This window comes from Hylobates moloch, unplaced genomic scaffold, assembly GCF_009828535.3.
Source record: "Hylobates moloch isolate HMO894 unplaced genomic scaffold, HMol_V3 SCAFFOLD_21, whole genome shotgun sequence".
Lineage (NCBI taxonomy): Eukaryota > Metazoa > Chordata > Mammalia > Primates > Hylobatidae > Hylobates > Hylobates moloch.
The window spans coordinates 25,476,014-25,502,845 of NW_026652296.1; the positions used below are offsets into that span (position 1 = coordinate 25,476,014).

The 26,832-nt window shown below is 46.7% G+C and overlaps 1 protein-coding gene across 4 annotated transcripts in view; it reads left to right on the top strand.

The window, feature by feature from the left end:
- Positions 1-24,316, top strand: part of LOC116460942 (ubiquinol-cytochrome-c reductase complex assembly factor 1) — a 114,649-nt gene extending 90,333 nt beyond the window's left edge. For 2 of the 4 annotated variants that reach the window (XM_032142290.2, XM_032142291.2), the window contains 3 exons: positions 10,816-10,893; positions 21,008-21,121; positions 23,706-24,316. In XM_032142290.2, the coding sequence (XP_031998181.1) occupies positions 10,816-10,893; positions 21,008-21,121; positions 23,706-23,840 (327 nt within the window). In that variant the 3' untranslated portion in view covers positions 23,841-24,316. The remainder of the gene's footprint in view (positions 1-10,815; positions 10,894-21,007; positions 21,122-23,705) is intronic. The other 2 variants (XM_032142292.2, XM_032142293.2) reach the window with 1 other exon arrangement.
- The last annotated feature ends 2,516 nt before the right edge of the window (positions 24,317-26,832 follow it).

Sequence of the window (26,832 nt, forward strand, 5' to 3'; positions counted from 1 at the left end):
ATCCCCAACAAAAACTCTGTGCCCATTAAATAATAATTTTCCCTTTCTTCCTCCCATCAGCCCCAGGTAGACTATTCTTTCTGTCTCTGAAGGTACCTAAGTACCTCATATAAATCAAATTATACAATATTTGTCCTTCCGTGTCTGACTTATTTCATTAAGCATAATGCATTTATGAGTGCATTTTTAAGGTCCATCCATATTATTGCATATATCAAAATTTCATGCCTTTTTATGGCTGAATAATATTCCTTGGTATGTGTGTACCACATTTTGTTTATCCCTGTCATTGGCTACTTGGGTTGTTTCCACCTTTTGGCTATCATAAATAATACTACTATGAAAATTGGTGTACAAATATATCAGTTCCAATTCCTGCTTTCAATTCTTTTGGACATATAGTTAGGAGTGGGATTGCTGGGCTATACGGTAGTTCTACGTTCAGCCTTTTGAGAAACCACCAAACTGTTTTCCACAGTGGCTGTACCAGTTTACATTTTCTTCAACAATGCATGAGGGTTTCAGTGTTTCTTTTTTTTTTTTCTTTTTTTTTTTTTTTTTTTTGAGACGGAGTCTGACTCTGTTGCCCAGGCTGGAGTGCAGTGGCGTGATCTCAGCTCACTGCAAGCTCCGCCTCCTGGGTTCACGCCATTCTCCTGCCTCAGCCTCCCAAGGAGCTGGGACTACGGGCGCCCGCCATCACGCCCGGCTAATTTTTTGTACTTTTAGTAGAGACGGGGTTTCACCTTGTTGGTCAGGATGGTCTCGATCTCCTGACCTTGTGATCCGCCTGCCTTGGCCTCCCAAAGTGCTGGGATTACAGGTGTGAGCCACCGCGCCCGGCCAAGGGTTTCAGTTTTTCTACATCCTTGCCAATACTTATTTTTCTTTTCTTTTTAAATTATAGCCATCCTAGTGGGTGTAAATGGAATTACCTTGCTTGGCCGGGCACAGTGGCCGACGCCTGTAATCCCAGCACTTTGGGAGGCCAAGGCGGGTGGATCACAAGGTCAGGAGATTGAGACCATCCTGGCTAACATGGTGAAACCCCGTCTCTACTAAAAATACAACAAATTAGCCGGCTGTGGTGGTGGGCACCTGAAGTCCCAGCTACTCTGGAGGCTGAGGCAGGAGAATGGCATGAACCCTGGGAGGCAGAGCTTGCAGTGAGCAGAGATGGCGCCACGGCACTCCAGCCTGGGCGAGAGTGCAAGACTGTGTCTAAAAAAAAAAAAAAGAAAGAAAAAAATTATCTGGGTATGGTGGTGCGTGCCTGTAATCCCAGCTACTTGGGAGGCTGACTTTAGCTAATTTAAGCAAACAGAGGATTTATTGGAAGGTGACTAAGTCTCACGGAATGGAGAGTTTAACAACAGGGCTCAGGAAGGAAAGATACAGGGCAGCTAAGGGATCTTAGCAATAGGAACTTACGTATAGTCTCTTTGGGGTGACCCAACTTTACTATTGTGTTTATTTATTTTTTAGAGATGAGGTCTTGCTGTGTCGGCCAGGTTGGTCTTTAATTCTTGGCCTCAAGCAGTCCTCCCGCCATGGCCTTCCAAAGTGGTAGGATTATAGGCATGAGCCACCATGCCCTGCCAAGGGTGATCCAACTGTAGCTTCCTTTTATATATTTGGTTGTTTCTACTCTCAGAAGCAAGAGTCAGATTAGCTAAGCTTCAGCTATGTGCCCATCTCTGTGATGAGGGGACAGCATTCTAGGATCAATAGCCTGCCAACTCGTGGAACTGGGGAAGAGTAGGTCCTGAACATAAGGAAGAAATGGAGAGAGAAAGACCTCAGTGTCAGAGTACTTCTAAGATCTACTGATCCATTGAGGCAGATGATGGAGGCAACCTGACCAATCCATGGAATAGCCTCTGGGTGTTTCTCTTGGCCGTAGAATCTTGAATGCCCTGGCCCGTGACCAGTGCCAACCCATTGTAACCATATATATCTGACATTCTTCCTTGAAACCTCTCTGGTTTCTCCATGTTCATTCTTAAGTATGGTTGCTAAGACAAAGACTTTTGACTATTAAAATAAATGAGAAGAGAAAACTTTTTGACCTTTGCATATGGCTTTTCCTTTAATGTAGGTAATAATAATTACCTTTTCATATTTCTGATTTATTTGTTCATGAGAAAGATTTGCTCTGGGATGCTATTACATCTACTTGGTCAGACCCTTGCTTCATCCTGTTATTTTTTTATTTTGATATAGACATAATATTGTGCATTTGACCTTGTCGAATCTCATCTTCTTTTTAAGGACAGTTTTTCTAAATTTAAAAAGAGTCTATTTTACTCTTGCTTTCCAAAGTGCAGAAATGAGCAATTTTAGCTTTGTGCTTGTGTGATTCTTCCGTTTCTCATATGACTCATCAGAAGCAGAAAGGTTTGATCGCTTAGAAAAGACAGTACATTGGGGCCGGGCACGGTGGCTTACGCCTGCAATCCCAGCACTTTGGGAGGCTGAGGCGGGCGGATCACGAGGTCAGGAGATTAAGACCATCCTGGCTAACCCGTCTCTACTAAAAATACAAAAAGTTAGCCGGGCGTGGTGGCGGGCGCCTGTAGTCCCAGCTACTGAGGAGGCTGAGGCAGGAGAATGGCGTGAACCCGGGAGGCGGAGCTTGCAGTGAGCCGAGATGGTGCCACTGCACTTCAGCCTGGGTGACAGAGTGAGACTCTGTCTCAAAAAAAAGAAAAGACAGTAGATTTAGAGACTGACCATCTGAGTTGAAAGTCCCAGCACTGTCACTTACAAGCAGGATGTGATTTGACTACAAGTGACTTAACGTTTTGTTTTGTTTTGTTTTGTTTTTGTTTTTTGAGACAGAGTCTTGCTCAGTGGCCAGGCTGGAGTGCAGTGGCACAATCTTGGCTCACTGCAACTTCTGCCTCTTGGGTTCAGTGATTCCCCTGCCTCAGCCTCCTGAGTAGCTGGGACTACAGGTGCGCGCCACCATGCCCGGCTAATTTTTTGTATTTTAGTAGACATGGGGTTTCACTATGTTGGCCAGGCTGGTCTCGAACTCCCGACCTCAGGTTATCGGCCTGCCTCAGCCTCCCAGAGTGCTGAGATTACAGGCATGAGCCACCGCACCTGGCCACTTAACATTTTTGAGCTTCTGTTTCCTTGTTTATAGAATCAGGACAACAATAGCAGTTTGGTTGTGAGCTCCTCGAGGGCAGGGTTGTGGTTGTGAGGCACAAATAAGATAATAAAATGAAAATATTATCAAATGCATCGTGTAATCATTGTTACGACCATCACTGTCATCATTATTATCAGTACGGATTTTAGATAGTCCCCAGGATTATTTCCTTTAGGACTCCTCGCCATCAGTGCTGTTGTTGAAACTGCGACCCTTTCACGCCAGGTGTTGGCTTCTCTGATGAGTATGCATGAGACTTGTCATGTGGAATACTACAAAAAGCTTCCAGAAACCAAAGTAGATTATAGCTATAATGTTCCCCTTATTCAAATGCCCTAAAAGAGAAGAAAGTTAAATTGCCATGGTAGTTTGATCATCCCAGAACCTTAGTGTACCTCATCAGCTCCTTTTGAAGATGATTGTGGACTTAATATTATGTGTTCGCATGTTTTCTCAGCTGGACAAATGACTAGAATTTCTGAGGACATACATCTCTTTTCTCTTGGCTATTTTCCAAGCCTGAGGGATGGACTCCTGTACTTCATGACTATATAGAAATTAGGGCTGCTGGTTCTGCAATTCTGTCTGCCAACCATGTCCCTTGTTTTTCAGGACATTATCAGGCTATGCAGTCTTGAACATGTAGATCCCAAGCAGCAAAACTAGAATTTTCAAAATAAATAAGAAAGGGATTTGTATTATTACGACGTTGTAGAGACAGGACCTCACTTTTTTGTCCAGGCTGGTCTTGAACTCCTGGCCTCAAGTGATCCACCTGCCTTGGCCTCAGAAAGCATGGGGATTATACATGTAAGCCACCTTGCCCAGCCAATAAGGGAATATTTTTAAAAAGCATGTCATCATAGCAATCTTCCCTTGTACATTAAAAGTTTGAAATGTTTAAAATGGATTTTAAAATGGACCTCCTCATGCTGGGTTTAGGTTGGCCTTTCATTGCAACAGGAACATACTTTATTTAAATGTTCACATTGTTTTATAAAAAGAGAAAAAGAAATTGTCTTTCATTTAAAATATTTTTCTTTTTATTCTTGGTATTAACAACTTTCTCTGGAACTGCTCAATATGCATGTGCGCGCGAGCACACGCACGCATAGTTTTGTTTGTATTTTGTCATCATTGCTAAAACACCCTCAATAGATCTTTCAGTCGTAATGCATGTGAGTTAACAGGTAGGCTTTTTAATTTGGTCTCTCCATGTCCCCCATCTCTCTTGTCTATCTACTCTTACTCTGTTTCTAAGTATCTCACAAAATATTCCACAGTGGGCTTATTTCTAACCTGAACTTTAAATAGGCTAGCTGATGTTCAGTGCACATCAGCCTGTTGCCGCACAATGACTGTAGAACATGGCGTTGGCACTGCAAAGCATTGGTGGTGGCATTACTGTCTACTACAGCACAACTAAAACATGACCTACAATCTTGTGTTGCATTGTTGCCTTATGATGAATTTGATATAGTCCTTAGGCTTCAGCCAGCAACTCTAGCTGTCCTTTGTCATTCATTCATTCCAGCAAATTCTTAGTCTGCTACTGTTAGCAACTTTGCTTCAAGCCAGTAATGTTAAAGCTTATTCTCACCTTCATGCTCATCAGTGTTTTCCATACCAACTTTCCTCTGTTTTCCCATCCCCCCACCATAATTACACCTACTCTCAACCTCAGGTTTTCCCAGGAGTGGAGCTTGGTTCTACTAGGGATATCTGATGTATTAGTAACTGGCCACTGATGACCCATCTGGTGGCTGTCTCTAGCTGCCACTGGAACTGGAATCTCTGAGTTGTGTTTACCCAAGACCACATTAGCATTTCTTAGTTCTGCCTCTGCAGATAGCCTGAGCTGTGGGGCACAGGAATGGGCAGCTACATTCCTTCCGGTGTCTGTTCCAACACAGGTAGGCAATGGAGTTGGATTGCTCTATATTCTTATCTTGACCCCACTATTTCCTAGCTTTAACTTTCCCAAACATCAGATTTCTCTTCTCTGAAGTGGAGACAGTAACAGTTCCTGTCTCTTAGAGTCCTTGGGAAGGTTTAAGTGGGCTAATGTGTAAAGTTGTAGCACAGTTATTGGCACTTGGTAAATAATGAATGATGGGACCCGTCTCCAGACTTGAATCACTTTGGGGTACCTGTAGACGGGGGAGAGGGCAAGAGGGCAGACTTAGTAGAGAAAATATGTGTGCTAAGTCTTAGAGGATAAGGAGTTAGCATCCCTTCCATCAGTAGATAAAGAAGAGAAGGATTCCTGGCAGCAGTATGACTAAGAAATAGACGAGAGCATGTTGTATCTGTGCACATACTTTACTGACTGCAGGGTGAAGTAAAGTGGGGAGGCAAGAGGAGGGGAGGCAAAAAAGATGGCCAAGAGCAGATCACTAGAAGCCTTGTAGAGTTCACGGAGGAGTTAAAACTTGATCTCCCATCAGTCCCTATATCCACATAGTCTGGTTCCTCTGTTAAGCAGTCACATAAATATCTTTAAGAGCAGCAACAGTGAAAAGGGGAAAGAGAGCAGCGAATTGGCCTCGAATGAACTGGCATCTCTTTAAAGCTAATATTCCTCCTTGAGAATGCTACTTTAATTAAACATGTGCCCTGCAAGATTCATTATTGCCTTACTTGTGTTCCCTATTGGTTGTCTCATTCATTAATCTGCTGATTAGTAACCCTGAACTCTTGCATCCCTTCCTTTTTTTTTGCATTCCCTTTTTAATATACTATGCTGTTTCCCCTGGGACATAAACTCCAGGACCCGTCCCTGGCCTGCTCGTGTTTGTTTTCTTTGCCCCTTGTGCCTGCCTCTGCTATAACATTTGTAGTATGTGTTAAGTAATCCTTAAGGTAACATTTTTATTATGTCATAAAAAGTGCATGGCAAATATATTATAACTCATGGACTTTGTTTAAAAATGAACGGATAATTTATTGAGTGTGTTACATGAGCCTCACTCCCCTCCCCATTTCAGCTGAGACCTGCTGCTCATTTAGCCGAGCCTCCTATTGAGTGCTCCCTCCCTGTGACATGCTGGGAAAGCAGGCCCATGGTTGGCTAGAAGTGACATCATAGTTTATGTACTCAATAAAAATTTAATTAAGTCATTACAGGAATTGCAGTCATCATTTAACCCTCTGATTTCTTCTGTTTAGTTTATTATGAAACATTCAGTAATACCAGTCACTGAATCCTGATGGCTTATAAAATATCTGCATGAATTTTAATGGCTTAAATAAATGGGAAAATATGAGTAACTGATATAAAAGGAACCTTTTCCTTGTGGTGTTGTATGTATGGGTTTTTATGAAAAGCAAAGCATTATGGAAAGGATGAGTTTAATAAGAGAACAGCCCAACACTATCTGGGAGGAGTTTCTCTTCTGCTGGGTGCAGCTGTGTAGTCTTGGGCAGAGTGCTCCATATAGAATGATCTGGCAGTGGAGAGGTGGGGAACCTGCACACCAGCAACCAAAAACTTAAATGAGGGAATAAAATCCAACAGGGATTCACCAGAGTGAATATCCCACTCCCCTTGGCTACTGGACTAGCTAGAAGGGCCCTGCCGAGTGAGTCCGGTAGTTGAGGAAGCTGCTGTCACTTGCCCTCACCTGTTGCCTGCAGATCCTGTGTCTGTACTGATCTCACTTCCACCCTCTTCCAGGAAGGGCCCTTTTCATGATCTAATCCAGCCTGGGTGATGATATCTGAAAAGCATTTCTAGCTGTGGCAGCTTGCCATTGTCTCAGCTAGAGGTGAAGGGAGAGGCAGCTTACAGGTCACTGGAGTTAGAATATAGGACCAGGAAGTCAAGGAGCCTTGCTAGTAAGGAACTCTACTCTTGCACTCTGTTTTTCCTGGGCAGTAGCCAACCAGAGTGCAGGTGTATCCCAAGAGGAGAAAATGTGTTTGTATGTTTGTGGGCCTTGCTGGAAAGCAAGAACTGAGGTTTGCAGATGAATGTGTTGATGATCTCTGGAAATGCCCTGCAGATGGTAAAGTAGGAAAAGCACTCACCCAGAAATCAGGTTCTAATCCTGGCTCTGACACTAACTTGATGTGTGACCTTGAATAAGTCTCTTCTTTCTGGGTTTCATTTCACCCTTTCCCTCAAGGGTATTGAGCTAGGTAATGTCTGGGGGCCCTTCCTGCTCCAAAGCTTAATGGTGTGATACATGACATAAACTAGCTCTGCTAGGCAGGTTCAGTGAATGTTTTCCTCTGAGAGATGCTCCTGCCTTACTGTTTGACACCTCTGATATCGTCCGTTTGTGGCTGTGATTATTCCTAACACAGTTAGGAGAACAACTCGTGTGGGAGTAGGGAGAGCCTCCAAGTATGGGTATCAGGAGGTCTGAGTTGTACTTTCCTCCTCACATGACAGAAAGAATGAACTCTAGCTCTGGCCTGTTTCTTCACTCTTCCTTTTACCGCAGCCCTTTCTGGAAGATGGGATAGTAGAAGTTTGACAGTATATGTTTCTGAAATTCCAGAAACACGGAAGGTATTCAGCACCGGGAAAGAAAGGAGAAGAAGAAGAAAATCCCCCAAAACACTAGTTGGATAGAACATGCTATGCATGGCGTAGTACACAGGCCCTTGTAAAAATTCAGTTACCAGCAAGCCTGTCTTAGCCCCTGCTCTGTGTTAGGCTCTGGACCGGATGATGGGGGTGCCGAGATTAATCAGACATGGATCCTATGACCCTTGAGTAGCTCCCAGACTAAAGGGAGAGACAGGTGCATAAGCAGCTCTAAACCGTGTGTGTACCCAGGGAGAAAATATGCCCAGAGATCTGTGAGAACACCAAGGATGGATGGCTAATGTGGCCCTGGTTGAAGGTGTGTGGAATGGGTCATGGTTTGCACTCCTAGTTACATCCAGTCTACATTTTCCAGCCTTGAGCTTCACAATCCTTTCATTTTTGAAAATTATCTATGACTGTAAAGCATTGGAACTGGTTTTGGTTTTATGTAAACAAACCAGAAGTTATTACTTATAATTCCTTACATTTGCAGAGCATTCTGCAGTTTACCAAGGCTTTCAGCATACACACATTATTAAATTAATGAATGAATGCACTCTAACTCACGTGCTCTTCCAAACATCCCTGTGTGTAGGAAAGGGGCCGGATGCAGTGGCTTGCACCTGTAATCCCAGCACTTTGGGAGGTCAAGGCAGGCTGATCGCCTGAGGTCAGGAGTTCGAGACCAGCCTGGCCAACATGGTGAAACCCCATCTCTACTAAAAATACAAAAAAATTAGCCAGGTGTGCTGGCGGGTGCCCGTAATCCCAGCTACTCGGGAGGCTGAGGCAGAAGAATCGCCTGAACCCAGGAGGCGGAGGTTGCAGTGAGCTGAGATCATGCCACTGCACTACAGCCTGGCCAACAGAGCGAGACTGTCTCAAAAAAAAAGGAAATGGGCCGGGCGCAGTGGCTCACGCCTGTAATCCCAGCACTTTAGGAGGCTGAGGCGAGTGGATCACGAAGTCAGGAGATCGAGACCATCCTGGCTAACACGGTGAAACCCTGTCTCTACTAAAAATACAAAAAATTAGCTGGGCATGGTGGCAGGCGCCTGTAGTCCCAGCTACTTGGGAGGCTGAGGCAGGAGAATGGCGTGAACCCGGGAGGCGGAGGTTGCAGTAAGCCAAGATCACACCACTGCACTCCAGCCTGGGTGACAGAGCGAGACTCCGTCTCAAAAAAGAAAAAGGAAATGGACTCAGGTTGACTTGCTTAAGATAACATCCTGTGTACGTAGCAAAACTATCACTTGAACCCAGGTTTTCTGAGTCTAAATCCAGATCATCCTTTCTACATTTCTTCTAAGACTAGTTATGAGCCACAGGATAAAATCACTCAGTCTTTGATTTGTGACCCAAAGTAAAATTATCCTCCCAGAAGCAGAACCCTGGCAGACTGTAAGGAGCGTAGACTCTGGATTCAGACTGACCTGGATGCTGATCTGAGCTTTATCATAAATTTGCTGTGCGACACAAGGCATCACTTCACCTGTCTGAGTCTCTCACACAGTCACTTATAGTCTGAGTGACTGTAACACATCTACCTCTCTGAGTTCTGATGACGATTAGAGGAGATAGTGTCCATAAAGCGCCGGGCCCATGACAGGTGCTTGGTAAATGAGATGACCGTGGGCATGGTCACCATCAGAGTTGTTAAGCATAAATCTTGTTCTCCACATAAAGTTCCAAATGCCTTTTGGCTGTTTCCAAAACCATCAGTTCAGATAGTCAGTGAGTCCTTACTCTGTGCTATACATTGCACTGGCTTTCTGCTGGGATCCTGAAGAGGAATAAAACATGGACCCTGCCTTACAGCATGTTACTGTCTGGAGGTCAGAGTTGTACCCTATTGAAGGCATTCAGCGAACTGCACTCTGGGCCCTGAAGAACCTGCAGGCCAGGCTGTTACCCAAGAGGAGAGAAGAGTTCTACCAGGCTCTCAACCGTCTCACCAGAATTGCATTTCTAAAACAGTCTCTGAGTTTTTGTTTGTTTGAGACAGGGTCTCATTCTGTTGCCCAGGCTGGAGTGCAGTGGCGCGATCCTGGCTCACTGCAGCCTCAGCCTCCCGGGCTCAAGTGATCCACCTCAGCCTCCCAAGTAGCTGGGACTACAGGCATGCACCACTACGCCAGGCTAATTTTTGTATTTTTTTGTAGGGATGGGGTTTCGCCATGTTGCCCAGGCTGGTCTCGAACTCCTGGGCTCAAGCGATCTGCCTGCCTTGGCCTCCCAAAGTGCTGGGATTACAGGCATGAACCACCGCCCAGCCAAAATGATCTCTTAACTTTAACATTCTTCTTGCTTCAGAGTTGCCCCTGCTTTGTTCTTCCCTCCTCTCCACGGCCTCAGAGGCCCCCCTTTTTCCTCAGCATGTCTCTCAGAGTCCTGCCTCTCTCCCTCCTCTTCCCACCTCTGACCACCTCCTTCTCTTTGTTTTTTCATCACGACAGACTCTTTTGAGTGGCCCTCAAGATGTCTCCTAACCTAGTCTCAACATAACTTTCTTATGATCCTGCCCATTCACCCTCCCTGACACCCTCCCTGTGCCATTTTTCTTTCCAGCCTCTGCACCTTTGCACACCTTGCTCTGTCTAGAATGCTGTCTATCCCTTCTCCCCCTCTCTCCTCTGTCAAACTCCTCCTCCTCCAAGGTTCACTTAAATGTTACCTCCTAGAGAGCCCTTACCAGCTCCCTCAAGCAGGTAAAACTAAAACCCATTTATCACTCAGCATGTTTAGAATAGGATTTGAGGCAACATGTTGCAGTGTAATTATTTTTTATATGCCTATTTTCCTACATTGGACTGTGCTCCTCCAATCAAGAAACTGTTTCTTATACTTGGTTCATAGGATCTAGCACAAAACTAAACATGTGGTTGGGGCTCAGTTCATTAAGCTGACTTGTGTAATTTGAGATCAAAACCTAAAAGAATTTGGCAAATTGGGGAGAATCCTGACACGTGAGGGAATTGAGAATGGACTGGCAGCTTGACTTGTTAGTGGCCGTCTCTCTGTTCTGCTAAGAGTCTGTGACAGCTAAGAGTCAAAGATCATACTTTTTGGGTTTTTTTCTTTCTTTCAAACTTTCGTTTTTGCCCATTTGTTTCTGTAGGTTAATCCCTATATCCTGAAGAAGAACATGATCCTCATGACAAATCATTTCTATGCAGCGATCTTGGGATATGATGAGGTAAGATTGTTTGCCAAGGCTTAGGCAGGACAGTGGCCTCCCCCAGCAAAGGCTTTTGATGAGAGCCTCTGAGGGAAGCTGCAGGGACCATTGTTACTGGCTGCCACCATGGCGTAGTATTTATTTCTTCATATTCATCAACTGGGCAGCGAGAATGAATGTGCTCAGCATGTTTGGGAAAGAAAGCAGTATATAATATGGTCAAACCATTCAACTAGTCAGCATTTGTTGAGTGGCTGCTGGGTGCTGGATAGAGGGACAGAGGCAAATGAGACACTGTCTTAGCCCCATGTGCTCCCACAGAGAGGAGGATATTCATGTAAACAGCATGGTCTGCCAGGCAAAGTATACACTTTTTTTTTTTTTTTTTTGCTTTAATTATGAAAGCAATACATACTCATTTTAAAAGTTTGTAAAACTGGCTGGGTGCAGTGGCTCCCAGCGCTTTGGGAGGCTGAGGTGGGCGGATCACTTGAGGTCAGGAGTTCGAGACCAGCCTGGCCAACATGGTGAAACCCCGTGTCACTAAAAATGCAAAAATTAGTTGGATATGGTGGTGGGTGCCTGTAATCCCAGCTACTCCAGAGGCTGAGGCAGGTGAATCGCTTGAACCTGGGAGACGGAGGTTGCAGTGAGCCGTGATCGTGCCTGTGCACTCTAGCCTGGGTGACAGAGTGAGACTCCGTCTCAAAAAAAGATAAATAAATAAAAATAAAAGTTTGTAAAGCTGTACATAAGTGGTTGAAGTAGAAATCAGAAGACCTGGCCAGGCATAGTGGCTCACGCCTGTAATCCCAGCACTTTGTGGAGCCGAGGCGGGTGGATCACCTGAGGTCAGGAGCTTGAGATCAGCCTGACCAACATGGTGAAACCCCGTCTCTACTACAGATACAAAAATTAGCCAGGCATGATGGCATGCGCCTGTAATCCCACCTGCTTGGGAGGCTGAGGCATGAGAATCACTTGAACCTGGGAGGCGGAGACTGCAGTGAGCTGAGATTGCGCCACTGCACTCCAGCCTGGGCAACAGAGTGAGACTTGGTCTCAAAAAAAAAAAAAAAAAACGAAATTAGAAGACCTATTTCCTATCCTGCTTCAGACGAAAACTTAATTTCTAGTTTATTGGATGTCCTTCCAAATGTTGTCTGTGCATAGACAAGCACCTTTGTCTTTTCCTTCTTTATGCAACTGGAGTTACACTAGACACACGATTCTGCAACTTGCTGTTTTCACTGAAGTATGTATCTTGGGTGTCCTTCCACATCAGTATATTTGGAATTTGGATCTATCTCATCTTTTTTTGTTTGTTTGTTTTTTGTTTTAGACAGAGTCTCGCTCTGTCGCCCACGCTGGAGTGCAGTGGCACGATCTCTGCTCACCGCAAGCTCTACCTCCCGGGTTCACACCATTCTGCTGCCTCAGCCTCCCGAGTAGCTGGGACTACAGGCGCCCACCACCACACCCGGCTAATTTTTTGTATTTTTAGTAGAGATGGGGTTTCACCACGTTAGCCAGGATGATCTCGATCTCCTGACCTCGTGATCTGCCCGCCTCGGCCTCCCAAAGTGCTGAGATTACAGGCGTGAGCCACCACACCCGGCCTCATCTTTTTAAAAAAATTGTAAAATATACATATCATAAAATGTACCATTTTAACTATTTTTAAGTGTACAGTTTAGTAGCATAAAGTACATTCCCATTGCTTTGCACCGTCACCACCATTCATCTCCAGAGCTTTTCCATCTTCCAAACTTAAACTTGTCCCTGTTGAACAATAATTATTCCCTCCTTCCCTCATATCCCCTAGCAACCACCATTCATTTGACTTTATGCCTCTGAATTTGACTACTGTAGATAATTCATGTAAGTAGAATCACACAATTTTTTTTTTTTTTTTTATTATACTTTAGGTTTTCGGGTACATGTGCACAATGTGCAGGTTTGTTACATATGTATCCATGTGCCATGTTGATTTCCTGCACCCATTAGCTCGTCATTTAGCATTAGGTATATCTCCTAATGCTGTCCCCGCCCCCCCCCACCCCCCACCCCACAACAGTACCCGGAATGTGATGTTCCCCTTCCTGTGTCCATGAGTTCTCATTGTTCAATTCCCACCTATGAGTGAGAACATGCGGTGTTTGGTTTTTTGTCCTTGCGATAGTTTACTGAGAATGATGTTTTCCAGTTTCATCCATGTCCCTACAAAGGACACGAACTCATCATTTTTTATGGCTGCATAGTATTCCATGGTGTATATGTGCCACATTTTCTTAATCCAGTCTATTGTTGTTGGACATTTGGGTTGGTTCCAAGTCTTTGCTATTGTGAATAGTGCCGCAATAAACATACGTGTGCATGTGTCTTTATAGCAGCATGATTTATACTCCTTTGGGTATATACCCAGTAATGGGATGGCTGGGTCAAATGGTATTTCTAGTTCTAGATCCCTGAGGAATCGCCACACTGACTTCCACGATGGTTGAACTAGTTTACAGTCCCACCAACAGTGTAAAAGTGTTCCTATTTCTCCACATCCTCTCCAGCACCTGTTGTTTCCTGATTTTTTAATGATGGCCATTCTAACTGGTGTGAGATGGTATCTCACTGTGGTTTTGATTTGCATTTCTCTGATGGCCAGTGATGATGAGCATTTCTTCATGTGTTTTCTGGCTGCATAAATGTCTTCTTTTGAGAAGTGTCTGTTCATGTCCTTTGCCCACTTTTTGATGGGGTTGTTTGTTTTTTTCTTGTAAATTTGTTTGAGTTCATTGTAGATTCTGGATATTAGCCCTTTGTCAGATGAGTAGGTTGCAAAAATTTTCTCCCATTCTGTAGGTTGCCTGTTCACTCTGATGGTAGTTTCTTTTGCTGTGCAGAAGCTCTTTAGTTTAATGAGATCCCATTTGTCAATTTTGGCTTTTGTTGCCATTGCTTTTGGTGTTTTAGACATGAAGTCCTTGCCCACGCCTATGTCCTGAATGGTATTGCCTAGGTTTTCTTGTAGGATTTTAATGGTTTTAGGTCTAACATTTAAGTCTTTAATCCATCTTGAATTAATTTTTGTATAAGGTGTAAGGAAGGGATCCAGTTGCAGCTTTCTACATATGGCTAGCCAGTTTTCCCAGCACCATTTATTAAATAGGGAATCCTTTCCCCATTTCTTGTTTTTGTCAGGTTTGTCAAAGATCAAATAGTTGTAGATATGCGGCATCATTTCTGAGGGCTCTGTTCTGTTCCATTGATCTATATCTCTGTTGTGGTACCAGTACCATGCTGTTTTGGTTACTGTAGCCTTGTAGTATAGTTTGAAGTCAGGTAGCGTGATGCCTCCAGCTTTGTTCTTTTGGCTTAGGATTGACTTGGCAATGCGGGCTCTTTTTTGGTTCCATATGAACTTTAAAGTAGTTTTTTCCAATTCTGTGAAGAAAGTCATTGGTAGCTGAATCACACAATTTTTGACCTTTTGTGACTGACTTATTTCACTTAACATAGTGCCCTCGAGGTTCATCTATCTCATCTTTTTTCTCCCCAACATTTATTGTGGAGATTTCAAGCATGTAGAAAGAATGGTGTAATGAACACCTGATATTTTAAACTAACCATATGCTTTTATACTGATTTTGTGGTTACCTCCAGATTTAATGCAAGCATGACCCCTCCTGGGAAGCAGTTCCTGAACTTCTTGTGACTCAACTCATTCCATCCTCCCTGCACTCTCACAGTGCTTACTACATTTGCATTATCTGTCACCTTGGTTGGGTGGGGATTTCTTTTTGGGTAGTGGCAATGCCTACTGTGTTTGCATTTCCATGGCCTGGCATAGTGCTTGCCATGTGTTAGTCAAAGAGTGAGAAATGCATAAAAGGACAAAAGTTAAGAAACTGGAGTTCAGATTGGAGGAAATGTTACCAGCCTGAAGATAATAATTAAAGCCGGGAGATAAGCTTACCAAAAAAATCCAGTTAAATGATTTGGTTAGGGTCATAGGACCAGTTAAAATAGGGTCTGCTGATTCCTATTCTACTAGATATCCTGAATTACAAGGGAGCATTTACATTGCATACTATACACACCATTAACTTAACATGAGCTTTTGGGGGTTATGGGATGGGAATTGAGAATTATTGCTCAAGTGTACATATCAATTATAAAAGTGAACAAATTGTAATTGTAGAAGCCTTACAATATAGGAAAGGATGAGGCTTAGGAGTGAAGAACTACACCTCTCTATGAGCCTTTGTTTATGGTCTTTATTGCAGGTGGCTCTGTTGGCTCAGTCGATCCTTTCTTCAATATTAATTAATAAAAATGTACCGAATTGTGTTTGTTCCCAGTCCCCCATCCAGTCCATTCTGGCAGAGCCATTTTACCCAACTGTGCCTGACCACAGGTGTCACCTGGGGTGCTTTTAAAATCTAGATCTTTATCACCTCTCTGAAGATTCCGATTCAGTAGGAGTGCTGCCTGGTGGTTCAACAAGTCACCTGAAGGTGACTTTTAAGAGCAGGAAATTTTGGGGAAATATACTAATTACCTGGGACACTTTCTTAGAAATATCAGTGTCTGGGCCCTATCCCCCAAAGATTCTGATTTAATTGGTGGAGGTGGACATCTGTAGTTGTAAAAGTTCCCAGGTGATTTTAATGTGCAATTCTAGAAGTTTTTCCTGTATTTTAATGTGCATGTGAGTCACCTGGAGGACCTAGGTACAATTCAGATTCTGACTCAGCAAGTCTGGGGCAGGGCCTGAGATTCTGCATTGCTAACAGCTGCACATGATGGGGTTGCAGCCATTTTGCAGACCACACTTGGAGTCACAAGGTTCTAGAGCTATTCGATACTAAACACGTGCAGCTATTTTGATTTAAATTAATTAAGTAAAATGGAAAATTCAGATCCTCAGGTACTCAGTTACTATATGTGGCTACTGTCTTGGACAGTGCAGATACAGAACAGTTCCATAGTCACAAAAAGTTCTATTGGACAGCGCTGTTCTACAGCAACCTTTTCCTAGAATCTTGCTTGGATTGTTCCCCCTCACTGGACGCTTTGGGAACCTCCCTGTTTTCTATGACATTAGTTCCAAATTGCTCCCTGAACTTCCAGGCCTTCTGTGAACTGTTCCTATTGCTGTGTGCTCTATCTGCCTTTATATTTCTTGTGCTCTCTCTTAGGCCGTTTGCCTTACTGCCCTATAGACATGCTGTGCCTGACTGAGACTCTACCTAACAGTGAGGGGTTGAGGGCAATAGCTGAGTCTTGGTCAGCTTTAGGGCCTGGTTCAGGGCCTGGCGTACCTTGTAGGCACTCCCTCTGTAAATGTTTTGGATATTTTCTCTTGCTTAGAATAATCTGCAGCTGGCCAGGCACAGTGGCTCATGCCTGTAATCCCAGCACTTTGGGAAGCCGAGGTGGGTGGATCACGAGGCCAAGAGTTCGAGACCAGCCTGACCAACATGGTGAAACCCCCGTCTCTACTAAAAAAAAAAAAAATTAGCCCGGCATGGTGGCGGGCGCGTGTATTCCCAGCTACTCGGGAGGCTGAGGCAGGAGAATGGCGTGAACCCAGGAGGTGGAGCTTGCAGTGAGCCAAGATCGCGCCACTGTGCTCCAGCCTGGGTGACAGAGCGAGACTCCGTCTCAAAAAAAAAAAAAAATCTGCAGCTTTCCAAATCTTCCCAATTTTTTTTCACACACACACACACACACACACATCTATCTGGGAGGAGAGACTAAACTATTTGAGAGTAAGTTGCACACATCATGGCCTTTTACTCTCTTTTTTGGCGACAAGGTCTCCCTGTCACCTAGGCTGGAGTGCAGTGGCACAATCTCGGCTTACTGCAACCTCCCCCTCCCAGGTTCAAGGGATTCGCCTGCCTCAGCCTCCTGAATAGCTGGGACCACAGGCGCCTACCACCACACCCACCTAATCTTTGAATTTTTAATAGAGACAGGGTTTTGCCGTGTTGGCCAGGCTGGTCTCCAACTCCTGACCTCAAGCAGCCTCCCGAGTAGCTGGGACTAGAGGCAGGCGCCACCATGCCCGGCTAATTTTTTTTGTATTTTTAGTAGAGATGGGGTTTCACCAGGTTGGCCAGGATGGTCTCTATCTCTTGACTTCGTGATCCGCCCACCTCGGCCTCCTAAAGTGCTGGGATTACAGGCGTGAGCCACCACACCCAGCTAAATCCTCCCAATTCTTAAAGGCCTACTTCTTCAGAAAGGTTTCCCTGACCTCTCTGGATCTCTTGTGTTTTTACTGTAAGTTTACTGTAAATTTCCACACCCATCCATCTACTCATTATCCATTTAACAGGTAGCTTTTGAGTGTCTACCATGTGTGATACATGGGAATATATTGGTGAATAAAACAAACATGGTCTGGCTCTTTCCCACTGGAGCTTACCTTCTAATTGAGAGACATAGTAAACAAGTAGCAGATAAACAAGCAATAAATATCTAACTACAGTAGAGTGCAATGAGAGAGAACAACAGGGGGAATGACTTGGTGTGGACCAGGAAGGTCTCTGAGGAGTTGTCATAAAAGCTAAGACTGTAGAACAAGGAGGCAGCCATGTAGAGTGTAGCTGAGTCTCACTATGCAGCTTGGCATGTGTTCATTCTCCGGGATTTTACTCTGTGCTGCTGTTAGATGTGCACTGATTTTGTCCCTTCAGCTAGATTGCAGGTTCCCTGAGAGCTCAGACCATATTGCTGTGACTCTTGTGTTCCTAGGATCATGCTGAGCACATAGTGATGTCAAATCAATCTTCATTGAGTGGAACTCTGCCACTCTAAACCCTTAATCAGAACTAGAACCCTCCAAAGCCAAAACAATCCCCTTGGCTTCCTCTCAGTTACTTTAGACCTAGGCGTCTTAATTTCTGAAGGATGCTTCATTGTGTCGCGAGGGAGAACAAGTAGGCACCCGAGGCCGGGCACAGTGGCTCACGCCTGTAATCCCAGCACTTTGGGAGGCCGAGGCGGGCAGATCACGAGGTCAGGAGATCGAGACCATCCTGGCTAACACAGTGAAACCCCGTCTGTACTAAAAATACAAAAAATTAGCCGGGCGAGGTGGCAGGCTCCTGTAGTCCCAGCTACTCGGAGAGGCTGAGGCAGGAGAATGGCGTGAACCCCAGGGAGCGGAGCCTGCAGTGAGCCGAGATCGCGCCACTGCACTCCAGCCTGGGCGATAGTGAGACTCTGTCTCAAAAAACAAAAACAAAAACAAAAACAAAAACAAAAAACAAGTAGGCACCCGATTAGATTGGGGGGAGATTACACTGTGTCCTCATGTTTGGTTTCCAGGACCCTTCTTCCATTTCTGCTTTCTTAGTTTGAAATGTGCACCCTCAGATTAGTCTTTCATTTGTTTTCATTGCCTTACGCTAGTAGTGTGGTGGGAAGAAGGCAGAAATTGTGTTCATTGATTTATTCAGCTATTCTTTTTTTTTTTTTCTGAGACAGGGTCTCACTCTGTTGCCCAGGCTGGAGTGCAGCAGTGTGATCACAGCTCACTGTATCTTCACTCTCCCCGGGCCCAGGCAATCATCCTGCCTCATCCTCCCGAGTAGCTGGGACTACACTTGTGTGCCACCATGCCTGGCTAATTTTTATACTTTTTTGTGGAAACAATTTCGCCATGTTGTCTAGGCTGGTCTTGAACTCCTGGGCTCAAGTGATCCACCCAGCTTGGACTCCCAAAGTGCTGGGTATTCAGCCATTCTGATTGCTCTCCCACTCTATGCCAGGTTCTGTATTCTGACTAGAGCGGGTCAGTCATCATCCCACCTCATCAGTGCATGCTGGTTCTGGTTCAGCCATCAGTTAGCTAGCCTCTAAGCCTCAGTTTACTTATCTTTCAAATGGGGATATAGGCCAGGTGCAGTGGCTCACAACTGTAATCCCAGCACTTGGGAGGCCAAAGCGGGCAGATCACTTCAGGTCAGGAGTTCGAGTGATCCTCGAACCTGGCCAACATGGTGAAACCCTGTCTCTACTAAAAATACAAAAAATTAGCCGGGTGTGGTGGCGCATGCCCATAGTCCCAGCTACTTGGGAGGCTGAGGCAGGAGAATCACTTGAACTTGGGAGGCAGAGGTTGCATTGAGCCAAGATCACGCCACTGCACTTCAGCCTGGGTGACAGAGTGAGACTTCATCTCAAAACAAAACAAAACAAAGCAAAGCAAATGGGAATATAATATCTGTTCTACTTGGCAAACATAATAATTAGGAGCCAGGTGTGTGAGGGAACCCTAACAGTCTGGAACAGTTGGGTTGTTCTCACTATTAGTGAGTTCTGAGTCATCCTTTTCCTTCTGATGGCTCAGGAATTCCTGATTATGGATTTGCCCCTTCCCAGCCATCTCACCCGCAGCTAAAGTTGCCTGTTTTCCCATCCTGGGCTCTGCCCATTCTCCAGGTCTCCATAACACCTGCTCCCAATCCTATTCCTTTCTGCACAGCACATGTGGGTTGCTGCCAGCAGCGCTCTGGCATGTGCCCAGGCACAGCAGACACAGGCACGCTGTTGTGCTAGCAAATCATTTGCAGAAGGGTGATGTGCCTGAGCTTGTCCTCTGCTCCTGTCCCCATTTGCCAGAAGAAGCCAGTTTTCCTGACTCAGCCATTGTGCCAGGACAGTCCTAAGCTGTGGAACTGTAAGGAGTGTTTATCAGAGAGCATTTGGAACAGGTGGAATGTTTTTCTACCAAACTGTCAGCACCCCATACTGGACATGGCCCTTCTTGGCAGCAGGCCTGGAGCCAGACCTCATATACCACAATGCCCAAGAGGACAGACCACAATAAAATGTTGAATAAAGTGATCCTGGGTCTTTGGGTAATGTTTACCACTTAGAGAGCCATTCATGGCCAGTATCTCTTAATTCTCACAACAACTCTGTGGGATAGGTATTATTAGGCTTGTTTAACTCATGAAAAACTGAGGCTCAGGAACAGCTAATAGCTTCTTAAAGGCCACATGGCCATCAAATGACAGAGCTGGCATTTGAACTCTGTGCTCTGGTTCCCATACCCCACTGTTTTGACTGTATCCCAGCTGTCTGCCAAAGCATGCTCCTAATCTTTGTATCCAACAGATTACACTTAACAAATAGTTCAAGAATGCTGTAAGTAGAGCAGGTAACTTCATCTGTTTTGAAGAAGTAGAAGATTGAGACTTTGGTTTAGTCAACTGCCACCATCACTGATCTTGGCAGAGGTGGAATTAGGACTTGATCTCCCTTCTAACTCCAAGTCAGCACATCGATTCCACACACTGCCCTGGCACCTGGACAGAGCAACTTCTCAGGGCCTGTTCCATCAGTCACCTTCACCCCAGGAAGCAAGACTCTTAGCCCTCTCTCCTCTAGAGGTCCAAGCTAGAAAATGTCCTTAGCTGGTGGCTGGGGCTCTTATTTTGCTCTGTAATCTTTAAGCTTCCCAACAGAAGTCTCCTCTCCACCAAAAGAGGCAGCGTTAGGCACACACACACATGCAAGCTCTGAGCCTGGCCCTCTGTGGCCCCAGCAATCCTGCTGAACATCCTGTTCCCCTACTTAGGGAGAGGCTGGGCCCAGAGCTGGGTAACAGTGAAGACAAGGTAGCTGACTCCCTTCCCCAAAGAGCCAGTTGCCTTGCAGATATATGTCCTTGGACCAAGCAAGAAGGCACAGTCCATGCCCACCTCCATTCCTGGGAGAAACATACATTCACAATATTCCCAGCCCGTGCTCTGTGGACAGCAGGGGGAGCATTGCTGCTACTGTTTCTCTTCTCAGCCTCTCAGGTGTTGCCTAGGCCAGGCGCAGTACGGAGTAGAGGGAGCCGTGCCTGAGTCCCAGCTCTGCATCACCTAACTAGTGGCTTGGCCCCTCTGGACCCCCTGTTCTCCCTCTGTATATAATAAAATGAAGGGATTGGGCCAGATGCCCTTGTAAGACCCCTTCCACCTCTACTGTGTGACTGCCCCATTTTCCTCTTGTGTGTGGAGGGTCCTTCTGAGCCGATTCCATGGTTGCTAGCATGTTCACAGTATCCCCAGCATCTATGTCCTGGCTCTGTGGTTCCCTCAGGAGACCATTGCTATGCTGTGTGTTCCAGGGGATCCTTTCAGACGATCATGGGCTGGCCGCTGCCCTCTGGAGAACCTTCTTCAACCGGAAATGTGAAGACCCTCGACATCTTGAATTGCTGGTAGAGTATGTGAGGAAACAGGTGAGCGACCCTTTCCCTCCCCTCCCGAGTCCTGGCAACAGTGGGTTCTCCTCCTGGGCTTTCAGGGGATCATGAGAGGTGGAGTTACCAAGGACCAGCCTGAGAGAATTCTGACCAGATCACATCAGCACTAGACGCTGAAGGAGCGCCTTCTGTGTGTCCAACCATGAACTGGGCCAGAGAGCGGGAAATGGGAAGAGAGAGAGAAAGATGCATCGAGTAGTCTCCTGCCCTCAGGAGCTTTGAGTCATTCATTCACTGTGCACCTCATTGCCTACTGTGCGCCCAGTGCTATGCTAGCAACTGGGCCCACAGAGTCCTGGCAGATACGAGCACGGGGTGTAGTGGCAGCTGCCCACTGTGGACCCCTTCTCTACCCACTTGGATTTGTTTCCTGCTCCTGACTTCCAGCAGGACTGGGCAGCAGGCAGCATTTCACAGCCAGCCTCTTCCTGCTAGATGCTCTCCACGGTCAAGCAGGGTCCCCCCACTTCAGTTTCTCACCTCTCTGGCTCCCCAGGGCTCCCTGACGTCAAAGCTTCTAGGAGAAAGTTCCGCAGTGGGGGCTGCTTACCCACATAGCTGTCCTCAAGCCCCGGGGAATTAATTCCTTGACCTCCCTGCCCTCAGATCCTGTATTGATGGGAAACTCATACTTGATAGATGAGTGAGCTGACTGGCAGCGAAGAGGACAGAGAGGCTCTTCCAGGGCCTCCCAGTGAGTCAGCCTGCACAGCTGCCCTAGGGCCCCAAGCTGTGTGATTCATGTGGCCACTGAGGCCTCAGCTGCCTCAGACAGCTCAGGCTGTGCCATGAGTCACACCTTTGCTTCATGGCCTGGCCCCTGGAGCTGAAGGGGTGTCACCCCACAGTTAGTCTCTTGTTCACTTGTATCCATGGTCTTCAAGCCTCCAACAACCAGGAAAGGCAAGGCTGGACCTCAGCTCTTGAGAAGACAGGGCCAATAGGACTAGCTTGTTAACTGCTGGAAAAACCACATACTGGGGCTCCGCAGACCCACAAAGTAGAGAATCCCAGAGCCAGGACTTCTGTCTGACCACTCTTCAAATCTGCTAGAGCCAGGGAGAAGGCACCGCATGGCCAGAGGGCCCCACTCACAGAGAATTCTGATACTCTGTTGACTGGACTCACCCTCAGACAGGAGTAGCAATTCGCAAAGCAAATACTGTGTTTTCTGAGAGACCTGCCCAACATTTCCATCTGCCATGGTGGGCTTGTGCCAGAAGCCCCAACAAGACACACCTGGGACTTCTCTGAGGGCCCTCTAGGAAGGGGCTGCCACAACCATTGTCCCTACAAGAGGTCCCATGTGGCCCCGGTGAGAGGCAGTGGAAAAACAGCAAAGGGGCTCTTGGGAAAGCAGGGAGCTTTGGTGGGGACCCAGTTCTATCAGCAAACCTTTGGAGCACCTGCTGCTCCATGTACTCTTGGGAAAGCAACGATTAATAAGACCCAGTCCTGCCCTCGAGGAGCCAGCTCATGGTTTGGCAAGGAAGCCCAGGCACACGGCTAACCCTGGAGTAAGCCAGCCCTTAATGTGATACGGTGGGGGCAGAGTGCTGAAGGCCGGGAAAGGAAGAGCAGGAGCTGGGCCTTGAGCAGACTGCTTGGTGTGGCCGATGGCCCAAGAGCCAACCAGAGGTTCTGTTGAGATTTTCAACCCAGGAGGTGGGCAGAGCGGTGGCACTGGGGGCAGAAATGGAGTCACTATAAGGGAGGAGGGGGCTTTAGGGAAGAGATGCCAGGGCAGGTGGAATCCAGAGCTAAGGCACGTGCGAGAGGCTGGGGTTGAGTTCAAGCGTCAGCAGCTGGAAGCGGAAGCAACCGGAGTGGTGGATTCTTGGAAGGGGGAATGACCCAAAGCCTAAGATGAAGCCTCCTGGCCCTGCAGCAGTGGCTTCTCTGGATGATGACCATTTTAATGGCAGAGCTGTCTGCCCCTACTGTCCTAGAGAGGTGATACTGGGGCCTACTGACCAGGGGCCCACTAGAGGACAACAGAGGCATACATATGTTTAAAGTGTGAGTGCCTAGCACTGCATATATGCATATTGTTGAATCTCTTCATGTGTCCTATGAGGTACCTGTTTCTATCCCCTCTCTCAGACAAGGGAACTTAAATCTCAGAGAGGGGAAGCTGCCACCCTGGGTAGCAGCACTGGGAAGGGACAGGATCAGGACGCTCACCCAGCAGCGCTGGGGTGGACAGCATGGCTGTGTGCGCTGCAAGCCCTGACTTCCTGGCCTGCAGGAGCTGTCTAGGGAGGGCGTGTAGGGGAGAAGTGTCCTTGGGAGGTGTGTGTCCGTCTCCATTCAGAGGTGTGATAGGGAATTTGCTAACTGCCCCCGCCCCCCAGCTCCCCAGTGACTGCTTTCTCTGAACCACCTTAGTGAAATTATCTAGGAGATCAGAGATGGCTTGGCCTGGGACCTGGGATGGTCAGAAGCCCCTCTCATGCCCCGTCCCCTTCCTTCCTCTCTTCTGGGAGGCTGGTTCCTGATGCTGGCTCCTCACATCTGCCCTGCCTCTGTCGCTTCCTCCTTCCGGCTCCCCTGGTTGCAGATACAGTACCTGGACTCCATGAACGGGGAGGATCTGCTTCTGACAGGGGAGGTGAGCTGGCGCCCTCTAGTGGAGAAGAATCCTCAGAGCATCCTGAAGCCCCATTCCCCCACTTACAACGACGAGGGACTTTGATGGGCTGGGCCCTCCACACGGCCGGCCAGCTGGCTTCGAGGAACTGCCAGGAGAGAAGTGCCTGTTGGTCCAGGACCCTGCAGAAAGTGGTCTGAACTGACCTCTGAACAGCATCTGTCAAATACCTGGCCCCATTTGTGTTGAGTTTCCTCTTAGTGTGCCCAGGAGTCTGATCTGCTGGGGTACGGGGCAGGGAGAACCCCTAGCTCTCCCGGGGTGTCTTCAGCCTTAGGGGAAGCTCCGAGTGAGAGTCCCCCAGCACACACTCCCCAACCCCCTCCAGCAACTACATGTGACTGACAGCTTTTCCCAAAGGCCGAGGAAGGGATGGCGTAGGTTCAAAAGGGAAACCCTCCCAGGGCCTGCTGTGGCCTACGAGCAGATTGTAATGCTGCGAAGTCGGAACGGTGACCACGCGTTGTCCCTCGGCTTTCAGCCATGGGGTTGAGTTGGCCATTAAAAGAAACAGAGACTTCTCTCTGCCATGGCCCTTCTTTATTCCAGGGACTTAGAAACTTGCCTGAGATGGTGGACACGGTGGTGAGGGCACCGCCGAGCTCAGAGACGGAGAAAGGGAAGAGGCTGGGATGGTCTCTGCTGCTGCTCTTGCCTCTAGTTCATGGAGATGTGTCTCTGTTCAGGCCAAGGCACAGCCAGCCAGGCCCCTCGTCTGGGACCCAGGAGGCCTCTGATGACCAAGGGCTTTCACGTCCTAAGTCATTTGGAAGGAGGCCTTGAGAACAAAGTCACATTTATCACTCCCAGTGAACTGAATGAGGAACATGGTCTCCTGTCTTGGCCTCCCCTTTCATGAGATACTGGGGAGAAGAGAACATTCCTCCTGGCTTAGTTGTAGCAGACCCAGACCTGTGCCCAGCTTTGGGCCCCTTCCCAACTTCTGAAGCATGTGCTGCAGAGCCATCTTGGTCTGAGCACCTGAGGACCAGCCCCTCCTCCCTCAGTGCGAGTCATCTCTTGGGGGATTTTCTTAAAGTGAAGAAAGGGGGTGGGGAACCATATTGCCCCTCCCTCCCCCATCAAACTTCCTTCATTTAACTTGCTATAAAATGAGTCATATAAAGAAACTCTATATGGGTGAGGTATATCCCACTTCTGTGAAAACATTACAAATCAAACCGCCTTCTCTCAATTTATTTAAGATGCTTTTGTTGCGAGCGGAGCTCTAGAGTGAAGCCTCCTGTGTGTGTGTGAGATAATAACACCTTGTAACTCATTACAGCTGGGCACTATTTACATAAACCAGAGCTGAGCCAGGCAGGAATTTGCTGATTAATTTATTTTTAATGGAGTGAAGTATACCATGCACCAAAATAAACTTTACTGTGTGTACCTAACTGCTCCTGGAATGGATGGAAAAATTAATGGAACAGATTTTGGCTCCCAACTCTACACATTAATTCATATATAAAAGTTATTTGAGTATTAACCCATTTGCTGCCCAGGGTAGCTCCCCAGCCACAGATCCCAGCCCATGGCACCAGTTCAGCTACCGGGCTTGCTTTAGAATCCTGGAAGCTCAGATTTGGAAGGAACTTGAAAGGTCATTTGGTCCAGCCCTGGTCCAGAACCTGACTCCCCTTCTTAGCATCCCAGTCAGCCAGTGTTCATGCAGGCCCTGGATGAATCCCTCCAGCATCTGATGGTTCCTGCCTATAGAGCTAGTCCTGTCTGCACAGGAGTTTGTCATCGTGCAACACAGCAACTTGCAGTATGGAGCTGCCTTTGAAGGAGCCAGATAGGATCTATCATGTCTGATGTCGGTGAGCCCTCACTTCTTGGCCGTCAGCACCTTTCCCTGACTCTGCCAATCCCCCTCCCCTTAAGATCTATTCCAGGTTCCTTGGAGGCTACCTTTATTCTTCGTTTGGCCCCTGCCTCCATTTCTGTTTTTATGAGTCTACCCATCTCTTCTCTGAGCACACTGAACCTCTTAAGGTTACCTGGAGAGATCATGCTATGTGTCATCTACCTAGAACCTTCGTCCCTCCTTCTTCTGTCCCCTCCAGGTACAGGCACGATATCCGGGCTGCTCCCCACATGGTTCTCTGCTCTGGAGCACTTACCTTTTTATTTATGTAGAGACAGTTTCTCACTATGTCGATCCTCCCACCTTGCCCTCCCAAAGTGCTAGGATTATAGGCATGAGCCACCACACCTAGCCCTGGTAACACCTTACCATGTTAAAATGATTTTTTTGCCCACCTCCCACACTGTACTGTGAGCTGCCTCAGCGTGGAGTGGACATTGTGTTTGTGTTGATCACCATTGTTTTTCCAGTGCTCGGCCGAATGCCTGGTTCATGATCAGCATCAGTATATACTTGGATAAATGAAAGAATGAATGTGTGACTAAATCACCAAGTGTTATCAATACAACCCCAACCAAAAAGCCCCCTTCTGGACCATTCTCAGTGTGACCCTTATTTATTTTATTCCACTTATTTTAACAACTTAATATTGAGCACTCCCTTTGGTCTTAGCATAGGAACCAAAATGGAAAGTTCTTTCCATAGCTAAATGTTTTTCTAATGTAAATCATTATTGTACAAAACAAGTGAAGGACACAATTTCTTGCCTTCAGGGAGACTGCTCTGTAGGAATGATTTTGTCATTTATTAATATTTGTATTCTGTATTCTTCCAGAAAAGATCACAGCAGATTAAGAGACACAGTTTATAATAAAATTGTAGGCTGGGTGCAGCGGCTCATGCCTGTAATCCTGACACTTTGGGAGGCTGAAGTGGGCGGATTGGTTGAGTCCAGGAGTTCGAGACCAGCCTGGGCAATACAGTGAGACCCTGTCTCTACAAAAAATTAGCTGGGTGTGGTGACATGAGCCTGTAGTCCCAGCTACTCAGGAGACTGAGGTAGGAGGATCACCTGAGCCCAGGAGGTGGGGGTTGCAGTGAGCTAAGATCATGCCACCACACTCCAGCCTGGGCAACAGAGTGAGACCCTGTCTGAAAAACAAA